General features: G+C 48.0%; 1 protein-coding gene across 5 annotated transcripts; it reads right to left on the bottom strand.

Moving 5' to 3' along the window:
* Positions 1-43: 43 nt before the first annotated feature.
* On the bottom strand, positions 44-17,595 carry MORN3 (MORN repeat containing 3). 5 transcript variants are annotated; one of them, XM_032705881.1, is made up of 7 exons: positions 17,527-17,595; positions 16,058-16,165; positions 7,128-7,283; positions 6,290-6,447; positions 4,728-4,887; positions 2,008-2,192; positions 44-208 (listed from the first exon to the last, which is right to left on the bottom strand). In XM_032705881.1, exons 3-7 carry the CDS (start codon positions 7,270-7,272, stop codon positions 140-142), a joined length of 717 nt encoding a protein of 238 aa, XP_032561772.1. In that variant the 5' UTR covers positions 7,273-7,283; positions 16,058-16,165; positions 17,527-17,595; the 3' UTR covers positions 44-139. The 5 variants fall into 5 exon arrangements, with proteins under 5 accessions (XP_032561772.1, XP_032561773.1, XP_032561774.1 ...); XM_032705882.1 differs by having other exon boundaries at positions 17,423-17,536; XM_032705883.1 differs by lacking the exon at positions 17,527-17,595 and adding an exon at positions 17,307-17,401.
* Between the last annotated feature and the right edge of the window lie 45 nt (positions 17,596-17,640).

Below are 17,640 nucleotides of genomic sequence, written 5' to 3'. Positions count from 1 at the left end.
GTGAAGTGTACCTGAACAGCCTTGAGGGAAGAGTGAAGCAGACCATGATACACCACAGTGTGGATTTGACACTCAAATGAATACATAACTCAGGACTGTTCTTATCTTACATCTTTTCTTTTTCTTCGGCTTCCGGTTATTAATTATTGCTGTCATCAAGCAGTGCCTGGGCCTTTGCTAAAACACCAGCTGGATCATCTAGTTCAATCTAAATAAAAAGAATACAAATCAGTTATGCAGTGTAATTGAAGAAGCTTAAGGTTTTATAGGTCTTGATTACTCAAGCATTCACAGAGAGACTCCCATGTATCAGGACTTAGTTCATATTGCAGCCTTTCAATTATTGTTTTAGAAACACTGCTACACTTCCCTAATTTTATTAATGTGTTGAACATCACTTCATCTCCTTGAAATAGCTTTGTGGAGTGGCTGAGTCTCCTTTAACTAAACACATTCTTGGACAAAACAAGAATGGCTTTGATTTGTAGCCTGTTGGATCTCATAATTTTTAAAGAGTGTGTGCGTAAAAAACTTTATGAGCATCTGTTAACTTCCTTCATACTCTCAGATCAACAGCTCTCTACTGATTAAAAGCACAATAACAGCAGTGAAAGTTGATGCTTTCTTTTTCCACCTAGAGCAGCAGAGAATTGGGTCATCACTTGGTCTTCAGGGAGTTAAATAAACAGTCAGACTTGCACATCCTGCATTGCCCACCAGCATTTCATCCCAGACTGTTGGGTTGTTGAGGCTGTTCTGGGTGACCTTTGACAAACCACATAAGGTAAATATTTTTAGCTACAGAAGTGCTGCTCCTTTCACTCTTTTGGAAAAATAGAGATTGTTTTTCCCTGGTGGGTATTTGGGGTTTATTACTCTGCACTGCTGTGGGTGTGCCTGGTACTTACAGGATTAACTGGCTTGTCAAAACTGTCTCTGCTCAAAGGGCCCTTTGCTACAGAAACCAGATTTGAAAAAATAGGGGCAGTGAAGGTGTAGCAGCTGTGAGCTTTGGAAGGCTGCACATGCCAGGTATCATTTGCAACAGCCTTGTCCCTGGGGCAGAGGAAGGTAGGTGGATTTACCTGCTTATGGGGCTGTGCTATTCCCAGTGTTCCTGGAGCAAAGCAGTGTGCTGTGGTTATCCAGGGTGGTTCTGCTTGGCTCCAAGCAAAGAGGAGCTTCCCCACCCCTTCCTGCAGTAACCATCCCCTGGAAATGTGATGCCTTTGTGTTCAAGCTGAGACTCTTGGCCAGCTGTGTCACTTGGAGCCACATCTGTTCACTATGGGCTCCCATTCCTTGTCTTCCTTCGAGGGCAGAGCAGAGGGGAGGCTCTCCTGCCCTCTGGCTCTTTTACCAAAGTGACGTGCAAGGACCTGGTGGCTGCCAAGTTGAGAGCCCAGTGTGTCTGAGTGTCTCCCCAAGTCTTTGGGATGGGGACAGGCACTGACTCTTCCTCAGCAGTGTGTCAGTCATGGGAAAGGGGAGCAGAGGACGTTGGCTCTGGGACACCATCTGCCCACCTTGGGACCAGGTGGGAAGCTGCACACACCCTGCTGCCTCTGGGGCTGCTGGACACGATGAACTTGGAGTACCCAGGCAGAGGAAAGAGCTGCTGTGAGCCCTGCAGCTGCCTGGGGTTCTGTAGGGTCTGCTCAGCTTCAGCAGTTGGGCTTGGGGAAATCGTTTGGTTTTGACGCAAATCCCACAATTGTCTTTGCCTCTATTGTCCCCGTTTCCTTTGTGCTGCCTCAGGTCTCTGAGCAGTTCTGGTGCATGAGAACTGCATTTTTTCAGATGTAGGTGATTAGGAGGCTCCAGCAGAGGCTGGATGAGCTGTTTGTCCCTATGGGGCCCTTGAGGACACTGCTGGCCAAAAGACACTGAGCACACACCCTGTGAGTGCGGAATCCCACAGGGGTAATCACTGGAGGAGTGAAATGCTACCTGGAGAGCTGATCCAAGTGCTGATGGATGCAAACACTGAAATTTCCAAGCAATTACCTTTGGGATTGGGTACTGAGTAGGGGCCGGAGCTTTGTCTCTATCGAAGTCAACCAGAACTCCACACTTTGCTATATCTTCTGCCCAGGTGCCTTCTAACAACTGTCCCTTATCCACGTAGAAGTATCTCCCTGGGCCATTCTTCTTTCCATCTTTCCAACCTCCTTCGTACCGATTTCCATTTGCTGCAGTTAAATACATGAACAGACCATTTTGTTAAGGGGTTACAAATGAAAACAATCAACAGAGCAAACTGACAGAGAAGGAGGTGATGTATTTGGCTTCTCTTAGTAATTTCCAGGGGGCTGCAGCACAGTGTGTCATTTTGCTTTTGCTCTGTTTGCTGCGCTGCAGAGGGAGAAAGGGCTGTGGAAGGAGCCCACGCTTGCTCAGCTGGAACAAGAACTATGTTCACCTGCTTTGTTCTTACAGTGATACTCATTTTTTGCTGATACACCGAGCAAGTGAGCTCAGGGTAAGGGACTGGTCTCTGAGTCACTCCTCACAACGTGAAAAATTACAGGACACAAGTTTCAGATTTGTCACTGCAACAAATCACACAGGATCTCTGGCTTGAAGAGAGAGGTTTGCTTGTCTGGGCAAGGAACAGAGCACTGACTGCTGTCCAGGCAAAATAATCTTGATTTCAAAGAATACTTGCAGTTAGTTTTTCCTCAATGAATTAAGGCTGAGAATTGCTGTGAGTGTCTGAGCAGTTCAGGCAGTTACAGACTCTTTTTCCAGCTGTACTGCTTCTGGTGTTTTTCTGCAAGTTGAGAGAGGTTATTTTTGGGCTCTGTGCTACTCTCCAGTAATCCATCCATCCATCACCAACAGGGAAAGCAGAGCTTCAAGGAGAGGAGAGCAGCCTCGTCCATGGATGCTGGTTGAGAAGCAGCATCATAACCACAGTGATGCTGGGATACCTCAAGGCCATCCTGCTGTCACTGGGAGAGTCCTCTGCTCTCCCCTTTGCCTACATATAGTGTTTCTAAGCCCAAAACCATGGGAATTTCTGATAAATTTGAGTCTGATACCTTTGAGTCTCAGCTGAACTTTGCCATTCCTCATGACAAGAAGTGGCTGAAATACCAGGGCACCCTGCATGGTGCTGCAGAGGTAGCTGGGGCCTGCCAGAATGCTGTAAGGAGGAAAAACCAAAAATGCTTCTGTGGAGCGTGGCTGCCTGGCTGCTCAGGCAGGGTCTGGTTTACAGGTTGGAGCTGTGGTGGTGGTTATCTGCAACTTTGATCTGGTTTTGTGCTTATCTGCAACACCAACCCACCCTGCCCAGTGGAAGGAGCAGCTCAGCTCCTGCACTCCAGCCACCAACAACTGAGAAACCACCAAAATCACAGCCCTGGCTCTGATGGAGGGGGTACAGAATGCCCTGGCTGCACCGTGGTGTCCAGCTGCTCCCATCCCCTCTCAGAGCACCCGAGGCTGTGTGCTCACTGCTGTGATCCCAGTGGACATGCTCCATTTGGGAATGGCCGTGGCAGAGGTGGCAGAGCAGCGCGGCGCTCCCAGCCGAGCTCACCCTCTCCGGGCACGCTGCCACTACAGGCAATTTAATCCTGAGCTGCAGCTCATCGTGACCTCCACTGGAGAGCTCCTTTTCTTTCACATCGCAGACCTGCCGGTACATGGGCACCCCTCCAGCACTGAGCTGGATGCATTAGGCTTGTGGGTATGGAATAATTGCTCTGGCTAATTTTAACCAAAAGGAATCCAGCTCGCAGTCGGTTGCAGGCAACGCTGGAGGCAACGGGGCTCTGGAATGGTGCATCAGCCACGGCTCAGCCCACAGGGGCTGTCAGTTTATGACTAACAGGGACTTGGGTGGGAGAGCAGCAGATCAGTGGAAGGTTTCTCCCTGGAAGCAGGTGCTGATTTCATCCGGATGGGCCATTGGTCCAAAGTGCCTGTGATGTGCAGTGAAGGTCATGCCCATTCCTCCATGCTCCATTCCTCCCATGCTTTGCTTAGCTAATTACTAGTCTTGAGATCGCTTTCAAGCAAAAAAATAGAATAGACGGACACTAATATGGAGATAATATTTCTTCAAATGTTCTTGGAATGTCATGCCTTGTATTGCAAAGGACTGGGATCCTTGGCTTCAGGGAAAAAATGTGTTAAACTCCAAGGAAAATATGGGGAAAAAAATTTCAGATTTCTGTATTTATGATGAGATTGCCCCTAACATTCCAAATCTGTGATGTGCTTGGTATTATTTATGGAAAAGGATTGTGTACTAATGAAACCCCTGTGTTCACTCAACATGAGCTGCTGTCGGAAGTAAGAGAGGGGATGGAGTGAACTCAGCAAGAAAATTCTCTTGTTTTTTTTCCCTGTGCTGGAAACTGGACTCCTCTTTGGTATGCAGAGCTAAAAAGTCTGTCTGGCAAAGTGCCTGGCTTGAAAAGAGAGATATGCTCTTCTCTGACCCAACAGTATATTATCTCTAACCCGAACCATCCCAGTCATTTAAATGTAAATCACAGCAAAAATAAGCTTTCATGTGTGTGGGCCTGAGCAACACCGGCCCTCACACAGCCTGTACTGCCTCCAGCCCCAGACCAGGAGGGGAGGGATGACGTGGAGCAGCCACAGCCCTGCTGCAATGCATGGAGCATCCAGAAACCTGGATGGCAGAGACACCTGGAGAGCAGCATGACACCAAATAGCTTGAAGGGGGCAGGCAGGCACCCGGTACTTACGGAGCCGCAGCATCCCCTGCCCGTTGGGCCGATCCGCCTCCCACTGTCCCTCGTAGCTGGATCCATCCAGGTAGAACATCCGGCCCCAGCCGCCCCACACTCCATCGCTCCACTCGCCCTCGTAGCGCTCCCCGTTGGGGTAAAAGAACACCCCCTGGCCCTGGGCAGCAGCACAGAGATGGCTGGTAAGGAGCTGTGCTGTTGAAAGGGGTCAGTGTCCAATTTTGGGACATCTCTTTGATACACTGTTCCTTTGTTTATTACTCTTACACATGTGGCAGCCCAGCTCAGTGGCTGTTCGCGTGCTGAAGGAAACCAGAGGTGGTAGTATGGGATTTTTTTTGGCAAATGGTTTTATTCCCATGAAAAACTCTTGGGTTTATATCTCAGTGTGTTTTTATTGGCATGATTGCTGCTAATATTTAGCTAAAAGCGGGTTTTACGAGTATATAAACCTGCCTGGGGATAGGCAGCACTAAAGGATGTGTCTCTCAACATGGGGATTTCATCCCTTTCAACACTGACAACACTTCCTGCAGCCCAACGTGTCCCAGCCTGGGCAACTCCATCCCTTGTTTGTCTTACATGTGTGTTTGCCATTAAGAGAAGTCCAGAGGTACCCCCTATACCAGGGAGTTATACCAGTAAGAAATATTTCCATATCACTAATGAGTTTTCCCATAGGAATAAAGTGTTAATTTATCTCTGAACAAATAATAAAATCAGTTCTGGAAATAACTGATTTTGAGTATTAATTTTACTAAACTGAATGTATGTAAAAGGAGAAACTTTGGTAGAAGAAAAACCAACCCTTGTGATACTTGGATATCATTACAAATCTTTCACCCAAGCTCAATTATCCAAAATATAACCAGAAAGAACAGGAGGGGAAGCTCCCTCCGAGAGGCTGGAGCCACACACCAATTACAGGAGTTGGTGGTGATTAGTTTAGTTTAAGAGCAGACACAAAGGCGAACACAAGGTTTCCATTGGCAGATCCAAAACCGTTCCTACAAGGATTTTGCACATGAGATTGCAGTCATTTCTACCAGATGACTTTCTCATTGTCTTCCTTTTAGAAAAAACAGTTATTTAAATGACAGGCTTAATTTCCAAAAGAACTCATGTTATTTGTCTACTATGCTGTAAAAGTCCCAGAAGAAGGTACATTTTCCTGCGGCATTTATAATACAGGTTCCTCCAATTCCTTCAAGGATAAGAGGAATGAAAGGGATGGATTGGGGAGGATTAAGAGATGAGATACAAAGCCTCTCATCCTGCTTGGCCAAGCTGCAGGTGAGTCTGAGCAGTAACCACTGCTCTGCAGCAGCTGGTTGGGGCTGTAGCCTGGTAACCAGTGTGTGAGTGGGATGAGTCCCTCTGCAGCAGGGAAATGGCACTCCCATAAAAATCATGGATTTTTACTGTCTATTGGGAGAGAGCCTCACTATTGGGAAAATTAGTATTTTAAGTGATCTTTTTGCACATGTGCACCCAACCCTTCCCTGTGTTTTGAAGGTCACACTGTCTCACTGCTGGCATGTGCAGGAAATCTCACTTACAGTTTTCTGGCCGTTTTTCCACCAGCCTGTGTACACTCTCTTGTATTCCTTGGTTACAGGGTCAGGAACGCTGTATGAGCCATAACCATCCTGCTTCCCAAACTTCCAGTCACCGCTGTAAATAGCTCCGGTGCTTTTCCATATCTGGGTGCCTTTACCTGTTTAACAAAAATAGGAATGCTGCAGAGTTTAGGAGAAGGGTGTCCAGGGCTGCCTTCCTGTTCCATCTGAGGTGGGGCAGCTCTCCCTGCACCAGGTCAGGCTCAGGTCTGGGATTCAGTTTAGCTTCCCAAGTCAGAACCATCGTTAATCTTGATCAGGGACTTCCTGTGTGGCCTTTGCTGAATGCACTTAAATCTTTCCAAACCTCATTTTTCTGCTTGTAAACAAGTCTGTCCTGCTCCGGCTGCTCAGGGCTCGGTCAGGGTCTCCTTCCCCTGCTCTGTCTCCTGCAGCACCCGCCACAGCTTGAGGATAAATTAAGATTCCTGAAGCCAAGTCAAGAGCTGAGAGAGCTGCAGGGACTGTGCAGCCAGGGAACATCCCAGTGCATGGAGCTCACTGCAGTTTACTCTGTTTGGAGAGGATTTTTAAACATCCATAACAGAGATATTTTGGGTAATTGCCCCTGAGTGCATGCAAAAGTTCTTCAAGCTACCTATTAGAAATGTCTCTGAGTGTATTTTTACATTACATATATCAAAGACACATATACATATAGTCATGCAAGAATGAATGCTCTTCCAAGAGCATATAGAACCACTGACTGCTCCCTGCCCTTAGGAACCTTTCTAAGGACATTTAAATTGGTACCTTTCCTCAAAATTATGTATCTTACCATGTTTCAAGTTGTCCAGCCATTCTCCAGTATACTGATCCCCATTTACAGCATAAACTGTGTGTCTTAACCCACATTTCTGGGCTTTCCTGTCCCATTCATAATAGAGGGGCTCTCTAGCCCTGGGGTACTTTACAATGGGCATATTGCTGGTGTCTGGAGAAAAAAAAATGATAATCAGAAATAAATTAGAGAGAAATTACTAAGGCAGGTACAGGCAGAACAGTATTTGTGAGCTGTGCCTTAAGATGCAACTGAGTCAGTAACTGATGCCTGGCTGTGGAGGGGTAAAACAGAGATATAACAAACAGGAGGGAGCTAAAAATACTGAAGTACAAACCAGCACTATGTGAAAATGGGCTTGTAGCACTGCCTGGCCTGTTAGGAAATGTTAAATAAATCTCAGTAGGTTAGGTTTGTGGTGGGCAGTGGTCTCTGCACCTGCCAGAGGTCTTGGGGAGTGCAGGGAAGGGCATCTCCTCCATACAACCAATGGAATGGGTCAGGGAGTTGTCCAGCGTTCCTGAGGCCCACCTGGAGCTGGGACACTTCATACCCACAGCAGTGATGCAGCTCAGGCTCCTTTACTGCTAGAAATAACTGTCCTGCAGGTGTCTGTTAAAAGGGGTTGAAACCACAATGTTTCTGTCTCCCAGGAGGCTGCAGACTTGCCCAGGGCAGGCCAAGCACTTGCCAGCTGATCCAGCTGCCAAGGAGGGGACTTCTGAGGTGACATGGGGTTAAAGCATGAACAGCAGGCAGGGGATGATGGGCACAGAGGGAGGTGATTCAGGTGTCGGAGGTCCAGAGGGAAAGGGTCAGCATGGGGGAAGAGGAGGGAGAAGATGTATTGGCCCATCAATACAGAGAGGAGAACGGTGGAGTGCAGCACGGTGGTGATTTCCGAGCACTGTTCAGTGCAATGGGAATTCTGGCACAGACTCGGAGGTGAGAGTGGTCTCCTATAAACCATAAACAAACGCCAAAAGGTGGCTGTAGAAACAAAAGCAAGTTTCTATGAATGCCGCCAACATCCAGAGCTCGGCTGGAGCCCGGAGGGTTGGGATGCTCTCCGAGTTTGTCTCCTGGGCTCCCCCTTCTGTCCTGATCCTCTGGACTGAGCCATATGGAGTGATTTCTCTGCATCTCTCCCTTCTCGGCAGAGCAGAGCTCTGGTGCCTGCTGTGCTGGGGGTGCCGGAGAGCCCGGCATGGGGAAAAGTGTGGAACCCGGGAGGAGAGGGGAAAGGAAGGTACTTCAGGTCCTTGCTAGGGAATAAAAAATAGAAATTATAACTAAGAAAATACATTAGTGTTCATCCTCAGTTCTCCACACAGCTGTGGGAAATGGTCATTCGACAGCTATTTGGGGGGATATCATTGCTGAAGAAAGTATTTTATGTGTCCAGGATGAGCCTTCCTACCCAAAATGCGGCTGAGTTGTGCAGTGCCCATCCCACGTGGCTCCTTACCCGGGGGCTGTGGGGAGTGCCGGCAGGGCTGGGGAACCTGCCGGGACACTGCACGGTGAGCTCAGACCTGGGAGGGGTAAAGGTTCCAACCAGGCTGCCATGGGAGGAGAGGGGCTGAAGAGCGTCTTGGTTTGAGGACACTGAGGACAGGATCTGTCACTCGGTGCGATGGAGTCACAGCCCGCTGCAGAGGATGGTATTTCAGCAATACAAACACAGAAGACACCCCAACTGCTGGGTTCCTCCCTCGCCTTTGGGTGCTGCAGCCCCTGGAGAGGGGGTTTCTTGGCAGTATTTGACAAGGGCTGAGAGTTTGCAGGACACAGAGCCACACGTTGCCTGCAAACTCTGTCCTCTGGCTGGAAGAGAAGAGCCAAGCTACAGCTACTTGCACCCACCCCGACATCGTCTCTGAAGAGGAATTTTTTCACTACCCCTGCCAGATGGGAGCATTACTCTCCCACCAACGCATCCGACCACTTCTTCAAGTCAAAGCTTAGGATTTACAGACTCCAGGGAGGATTCCCAGCTGCGGGGGCAGTCCCAGCACCCCTCCATCTGCTCGCCAGGCTCTCCGAGGCACAGCCCGCGCAGAGCACCCGGGGTAATGCGGTCTGTCGGGACCCGCCTCTATTTGCTGAATCCCCTTCCAAATTTACGTCAGCGATGCCAGGTTTGCGTAAGTGATAACGCAGTCGGTATTCGCCGCCCTGGATGTTTTAGCCACCTACTACAAGGGCGCGGGGAGGCAGCGAGAGTCAGGCGCTGCAGAGCCGCTCCGGCTGCAGCTCTCGGTGCCGAGGGCCAGAGGTTCTGCCTCCGCCGCTGCGCTTGGGGCCGAGGCTCTTACAGACCCCCGCGTCCTCCTCCAGGCGCTGCTCTGCGAGTTTTGTCTGGTCTCTGGTAAAACGCAGCTTTAGTTTGCATGGCCCTCCAGGAAGCTCATTTTCCCCCTTGGCTCTTTGCAGAACTTCAGAGCAGTGCGATTGAGCTACAAATACACCTTTCTTTCTTTTTTTTTTTTTTTCTGCCTTACATCTTAACGAATAGCAAGAGGGAAACACACCTTGCTGCAGAGAAGGGGTTGCTGACTGTCCCTGGCAGCACCCTGTCTGCCACCGCACCGCGTCCCCTCGTGCACCCTGCCTGTCACCCGGCCCCGAGAATGTCGCGACTGAGCTCAGCCCTCGCAGTGACCCGGCCCCACGGCACTGCCCTGCACCGGGGTCCCTTTGCCAGCTCCCTCCGGCGCAGCGGAGCCACCCCAGCCCCTGCTCGCCCCCGCGGCGGTGCCTGCGAGCGGAGTGCCCAGGGCGCCTGTCGCTGCTCCCGCCGAGCGAGAGCCGGGCTCCGCGGCAGCGGTGGGAGCGGACCGCGGGGACAGCCCCTGTGCGCCGTTCGCAAAGCACCCTCGCGTTCGGCCCACGCCGTCCTGCCGCCCCCGCCCCGAGGGCCAAACCGCGGGCACCGACCTGTGCTGGTGCCCGCCGGGCGCTGCCTGTTGCAGCGGCGGGGTCGTCATAGCAACGTGCCAAACTCCTGCGCCAAGGGCCGTGGGAGCCCGGCCGGGAGCGAGCGGAGCCGCTTCGGGCGGACAGGGAGGGTGGTGGGACACGAGTGGTCACACTGTGCTCCCCACGGATGGAGCCGGAGCACACCCCGCGCTCTGGAGCTACGTGTCTTGGGTTCAGGATTTCCCAGCAGAATATAAAGTGCTGAGAAGCAACGAGTGTTTCACCTCTGGTTGGTTTTTCATGCGCCCAGCAGCAGAAGGCTGGAAATGAGAGCACTGATTACAGCACTGATGGGTAACAAATAAATCAGCCTTGAAAATGTCAGAGGAAAGGAGAAACCCCCTGAAAATGCACATCAGAGGTCTTGAAGGAGAAATCTGAATAAACCTGACACTAATTCCCTCATCCATTACATTTCTTCCACAGCCACAGTGAGCAGGAATTGCCATTATGGCCTTGTGGGTGTCTGTAATAATCTTCCCTAATGGGTAATTAACTGTGCACATTTCTAGCATAAAACCAAAGGTCTCCTATGACTCCCGTGAGCCAAATGCATTTGATTCTCATCCTTTTGCCACATTTTTCGTGCACAGCTCTGCAGGCTGGATGGTTAAAATGTTGAGGTAGGTGGGAAATCTTGTGATGAAAACAAAGCAGTCGCCTCTGTGGAGGTGGGACACAGCCTGGTCTTCCCTGGTGGGTGTTTGTTTGCCATCTTCACTGAATGTAGCATTGAATGTGGCTTAAATGTTGTGTCCATGCTCAGATAGGACAGAGGGATGGACTTATCCCAACTGTGAGTGTGACTGAAGGCAAATATTCCATTTCCCATGACACACGTGAGGGCCATGGAGCCAGAGGAGACAATGCCACTACCTGGGAAATCAAGTGGACAAGGAAAATGAAGTGGCTTGGAGGGAAGAGATGCTCTGTAGCCAACAGAGGAGCCGGTGTGGAAACGATGGAGGGAGATCTGTACCATGGGAAAAGACAAACATGAAATTTCTGGTACTGGATTAGATGAATTGGAAAGATGGCAGCTGCCATCCAGGGATGTAGGAGAGGTGGAACTTACACACTTCTTAAGGCAGGAGAACCAGAAAGAAGACTATGGAAGTTGACCAAGTAAGGAAATGTTTATACATGAAAAAATGTTTCCTGGTTTTAAAAATGAGATGAAGATATTCAGGAAGGACTTATTGCCACTCATTCATTTTAACACATTCTGGTCTGGGGCAGAGCCCAAGAATTACTGAAGACAATCATTCCTGTGTTTGACTGCGGCCAGTTGTAAGGGCTGGAGTGGGGAACAGGGATTTGGGGAGGAAATGAGAAAAACCCATGAGGGAGAAGAAAAATTGCTTATTGCAGCCCAAAAGCTACAGCCTTAAATTACAACCAAAAATAGCCCTTCTTGGAAAAGTATTAATTATTTTTCATATTTCAGCCCCTATATTTCACTGCACTTAACTGAGAAATTGTCAATTAAGATAATTAGCTAATTCAGACAATTTCACTTGTTTATTTTTAAACAGCACAGGCTGCCTAAGGTTTTTGAACTGCAAGTCCAAACTGCGCCTCACTTAACCACAGCTTTTACTAACCAGAAGTGATATAAATATTTGAAACTCAATACACATTTGAAACCAATAAAGGCTTTAAAAAAGTTAAAATATTTTAGCAACAAATCAAAATGCACAAATGGAGATCAAAAATTGCCTCTGAGAAAACCTCTGTATCTGGATATGATGGAGGGAAATGGTTGGTGATGCCTCAGTTTCTGGGTCACTTGTTTTAAATCCTTCTGCTCCAGGTCTCTGTGTGTTTGTTATTTTAGTTCCATGGTCCCAGAGTGGGTTATCACAGACCCTCCTGCTCCCACCAAGGAGGCTTCACAGAGACATTTATCTGGGAAGAGGCTGTGTGTGATTCCCATTTTCTTAGTCCAGGTAGGAACATCTGAATCACACTTAATTATTTTGTCACTTGTCAATATCATTCTGTACCATTTTGTATTACAAGGGTACAGAATGGGGAAATGTAAGGGTATTCTTCTCATAAAAAAAAGGCAAAATTAGACCAGCTTGAAGAGAAGGTGGTGATATTTAAAGTCAGAACATTCTTTTGACTCACTGAACATTTGACTTAGAAAATGTCATTCCATTATGAGAGCAGAAACCCTGCTAGTATGTAGGAAGTGGGCATAGTTTTCATGAGGGGTGCCAGATATCTAGAATATATAATTCAGTTAGAGAGTGAGATATAAATCTAAACTGCTCCAGAAATGCCCTAACCAAACCTCTTCCTCTCCCAAGAGCAGTCATTTCAAGGCACAACATTGCAGCCACTATGATAAATAGGGTCAAAATCCAAGTTATAAAGTGCTAGGAGGATAATTTGGGTTTTCCTTCATCCAAGTCTCCTTGTTCTGGCTTTTCCAGCAAAATTTGGCCCTTCTTGGCTGGGTTTTTGTGTGTGTGTGTTGGGTTTTTTCTAGTTTCACTCTCACAGACTTTGATCACTGACACCAAGAGCACCAGCAAAGCCTCCTTCACCAGGGTGTGACAGGGCTTCAGTTCTGTTACTGTTGGCACTGTTGTTGCTCCAGTTGTCTGGCAGTTGATTAAACCTTACATTTATTAAGACTGAAAGGAAGCTGTTAAATCCATCCATGTAAATTATGCTCTAACTCAGCCCATTATTCTGCCAACACAGTTCGTTGCAATGGACTTTCAGCTCTCCACTTCCTTCCAGGATGGATACAGTGAAGAGCAAACCAAGAATGGATGGAAGGATGTGTGTGGAAACATGCCTGGAAACACACCTTTCTGGAGCAAGACCCTGTGACACCTTCATTTTTTTCATTCTAAACAGTAAGATTAAAAAAACCCAGAACAATAAAACTAAAGGCCCTCAGTATTCTACATCTGAAACCAATCATTCTTGCACTGAAAGGAGACAGCTGCTCTGAGCTGAGTTCGCTCTCACAAAGCTTGGGGAATCACCCAAGTGAAATGCCCAAACCAACTGAAAACTGTCAGAATCAATAATTTAAATTTATTCTGGGAACTTCGTAGAATAAATAAAGAAAAAAGCATGTAGAGAAACATATGTTGGAATTCTTTAAAGGTGAAGAATGTGACAACAACATACTGTGGAAGTAGGATGCTCAGATGTGTGTTTTATTGCTGCTACATTCAATAGAAAAGCCAGAGGAAGAGGTGGGAGGGTCTTGGACTCCAACCAAGCCTGTGCCGGGTGTAGCCGGATGAGCAGGGAGTGGGTGCAGTGCTGAAGGAGCTTCCCCACCACTCTGCTTTTAAGAATTGTTATCAGCAGGATTTAGCAGGGACTGAAGTGAAAGGTTTGAGGTGCAAACTTCACTGGTTGACTCTGGCTTAAGAGGCAGCCTTGTGGGAAAGCGTTTCTTTACAACTCTTCCCTCCCTTTTGCTGGGAGAAGCTCTCTCAAGATAAAAACCATGCTGGTTTTACATCAAAACAACCCAATGTAAGAGCCCCGGGTTATCTGGAATGTTGGAGCACCTAGATAGTCATGTAAAGTGAAAGGTTGAAGTCCTTGGAGCTGACACCAGATACTCTCTCTCCATGAGTTTCTGTTGCTGCAGATTTACAGCTAATGGTCTCTACTTAACTACCTGCAATAAGATAGAGGTTCAAAGGTAGAGTTATGATGTTAATTAGTGAAGTCACCCAAAGCTGATAATTATTTACTATGCAATTGTGGAGCAGTTTGCAGGACTCTCGGTACTGTTGGAGGCAGATAAATTTGGCCATCCTTGAGCTACTGCTTCCCTTGAAGTCCTTAATTTGTTCCTTAACTGAGAAATAACTCCAGATGAATACAAGATGAATCAGCAGTATCAATTTCCAGCTGAAACATGAGCCAAGTATTTTATTTATCATGGTTTATTGTCACCTGATGGTAGAATAGGGACTCATCTGCACTTATATTTTGCCCTTTCCCATTTGCTGTGCTGGAAAGAATTGTATTTCTAGGACAGGGGGAAAGCATCAAAGGAAACAGCCTCAGTTATCTTAAGAGAAAAGAATGAATGGAATTTGCATTCAGGGTGGAGGAAGGCGAGGGGAAGGAGCTCACATGTGACTGTACATATATAACTACGTGTACTCAACCAAATCTAACACCAAAAGAACAAACAGTCACAGTTTCACTGTGATCCTTAACTTGATTTATTAACTCAATTTCTTTGATACGTTCTCTGGCAGTGAACGGTTGATGAGTCGGGGATTAATCAAGGTAAAGGCAAAGCAGAGATTTCGTGTCTGTAGATCTGCTGTGCAATGGCCTTACATGATCTCTGGCAGCAGCAAACAGCCGCTAAAAAATGTCAAGATACCTAGAAAAACTATCACAAAATATTCAAATTCAGAGGAAAGGCACCATTCCTCATGTGTTGCCACAACTGAACGACAGGTGAGGTATGGGAACCCCAAGCACTGCCTGCACAGAGCCCTGCTCCCCATCCAGGGCTGAGGGGTGGGAAGCTGCCAGGGCTCCTCTGGGCCCTTAAAATTCTCTCTCTAAATCCTTAATCCAGCTGCACTTCTGTAATAGTCAAACAAGGTCTTTGATTGCCCACTGAGTGCAATGGGTGCAGATAGTTAGGGGTGCATTTTAGTCAGATAGAAAATGAAACCTCAGACTCTACTGTTCCTGTCTTTCCATAAGCAGAGAATTTTAACTATTTTTTCCCCCCAAAATAAACATTTAATTCAGATAGAAAATGTAATGCCCAAAGACTGAACTTTTTAAAATGGCTTTTCTGCAGGAGCTGCTCCTGTAGGCAGAGAGGGACATTGTCCAGCACAGCCTGATCAGACACAGCTCCTGCTGCCCTTCCAGCATCCCTCCCCCGTGTCCCCAGCCTTGGGATTGGGAAGATCTGACTTAGGTCTGCAATTTAATTACAATCTGTAGTTTCCATTCTTACCGAGTAAAATTATATACACTATAATAAACAAATTATCTAGATCCAGTTAAAAAACCCTCATTGTTATCTTATCTTGCTTTGGTTTTACTCACAAAGATGTGATTGAAATAATGAGATTAAACAAACAGCTACAATCTCCCAGGAAGTGGAGAGAGATTACAGGTAATTCTGAAATCTTTCATAATGGTGCAGCATTAAATAATGTAGAACCAGCTGTAAGGCCAACTGTGCTACACTCTCATTGCTGGTCTTTAGTGAAATTTTTTCATGTTTTCTGTGTTAAAGAAAATACCATCTCTTGAATGAATATTAACTAGCATGTCTTAGTTAAAAAATTGAAGGAAGTCTTTTGAGGTTATAATTATACACAGCCACAACATGCATAAGAACTGTTCCTTGACCAGAGGTGGAGGGGAGAGGCAGGAAAGTTTGGAATAAAGGTCTGGTGATCCCTTGGTGTTCCTGTAGAGCTCCAGGGCCAGCACAGCTCTGAGTGAGAAATGCTCAACATTTCCTGCCTTTGTATACACAGCACCTGCCACAGCCCTAAAGAAATGTCATCAGGCTGCAGAATTACACCCAGGGCAAATATTCATGGCTGATATTAAGAGCTTTCTTCAACCCTTTTGAGGCTTATAGCTCAGCAGTGAAAGGCAGAGTTTTAAGGGTTATTCACAATTTATGATGTATTCTAGAAGTAACTTTCCCTGAATGTTAAGACTGACACAAGCAGTTGAAGTGTTTCTATTTAAATGTTTTTACTTAAAGAAAATAAGGTCCAGTCTGGATTCCCCCAGCTCTTCATGAGGGTGTCAGCACCCCAATTCCCCCTCAACAGACAGGAGTAAGATGCAGCTACATCTTTGGGGTGACTCTGTGATAAACTGAACTGACAGAGTAACTGCAAAGGAGGAGGGAATATTTTCATGAGGGAAGGAGAAATAATTTTGCTGGTAGGGAGTACTCCAACCTTGAGGTGAACTGGAAAGTTTTGTCACATATCCAGCGCAGAATCAAAGCTGTGATCCAAGATGTGATCCTTTTCCTTCCAAACTGTGTAATCCAAAATCCAGGCTTCCTGTAACATAAAAAGTCTTGTTACACGGGGTTGTGGACAAATGCTAGAATCTGGGGAAAATTTAATGCAGGCATAGCAAACTCCTGTGACATTTTTATTACATTGATCAGTTGTTTATTCTGCTTCAGGATTATCACGGCCTGCCACAACACACGTGTTTGATCCCTGGATGATCACGGCCTCACCAGAGGAGCAGCAGGGACAGTGGAACATCCCCGGGCTTGGTGGTTCCCAAACCAGCAGAAATCCCCAACCACTGCAAGCTCTGAGCAGGTTTCTCTGGAAACCAGGGAACGGGTCATGGACTGCATTTCAGGTGCCTACCCACACATGTATAAAAAGAACATGCAAAAAGGACATAAAACAAGCAGAGAGTGTGAATATAGACCTAGAGAAGGACCAGGGACAGCAGGAATACTGAGGAGTGCCTCTACACCCAACGTTTTTGGTTGTTTATGCCAAATCCAAGGAAACAGGATCCCACATAAACTCCCCATGAAAAGACAGCATTGCACTTGCATTTTTACTTTGGCTTCACCCCTCCCCCTTGTACAACTTTTATTTAATTGCTTCCTTCCCCTTCCCTTTTTCTTCCTCTTTGTCTATTTCCACCCTTTCACAACAAATCCACAGGACAAGAAGCACAGTGCCGACATTTACAGCCTTCACATCTCCCAGGCCTCACCCCCTGCCCTGGGGGGCTCCACATTCCACTCACCAGCAGCTCCCTGGAGCAGGGTTGTGCCCAGAGGCCACTGTGCCCTGCTCCCAGTTGGCCAGCCCAGCCCCTAAGCAGGCTATTATTGTAATAATAAAGAGGTCAGGAATATTCTTGCCCTTTTCTCTGCTATTAAGGACCTGGGCCCGGGCCCCAGGCAGCTGCAGGGCTGGGCGGCCTCAGCCCAGGTGCGCGGTCACCTCAGCCAGCAGGTCCCTCAGAAAGGGCTGTCCCCGTGCAGGAAGGGTTTTGTCTCCATTCTCAGCCCCATGTGTGACAACCCACCCTTAAGGGGAAGGGGAAGGAAGATGCTTCATGGAGCAGTTCAGGCACTACCACAACATGAGAGGACCTGGGAGAAGCACAAGGTCCCCAGGAGGTGACCGGGGGGGACAGGTGGCAGCAACTGAGGGGAGCCCTCACCTGAGGGGAGCACGGGCCTGAGGGGGACCCTCACCTAAGGAGTCCCTCCTTGAGGGGATCCCTCCCTTGAGAGGTCACTCAGCTGAGGGGAGCCCTCACCTGAGGGATGCCCTCACCTGAGGGAAGCACGGGCCTGAGGGAAGCCTCCCCCTGAGGAGACGCCCGTCCAGACGGGAGCCCTCGCCCGGGGTTTCCCGGCTCGGCGGGGCCGATCCCTCACCTGCCGGTTCCCTCCCCTGGGGCGGGTGCGCGGGGGTAGGGGCGGGGCGGCGGGTGGCGCGCGCCGCCGCGGGGCCGCGCCCGTGACCGCGCGCGATGACGTCAGCGGCGCACG

The sequence above is a fragment of the Chiroxiphia lanceolata genome, chromosome 18 (genome assembly GCF_009829145.1).
Source record: "Chiroxiphia lanceolata isolate bChiLan1 chromosome 18, bChiLan1.pri, whole genome shotgun sequence".
Classification (NCBI taxonomy): Eukaryota; Metazoa; Chordata; class Aves; order Passeriformes; family Pipridae; genus Chiroxiphia; species Chiroxiphia lanceolata.
The sequence above is the reverse complement of the archived record's forward strand: the minus strand, read 5'-3'. Positions and strand labels throughout refer to the sequence as shown.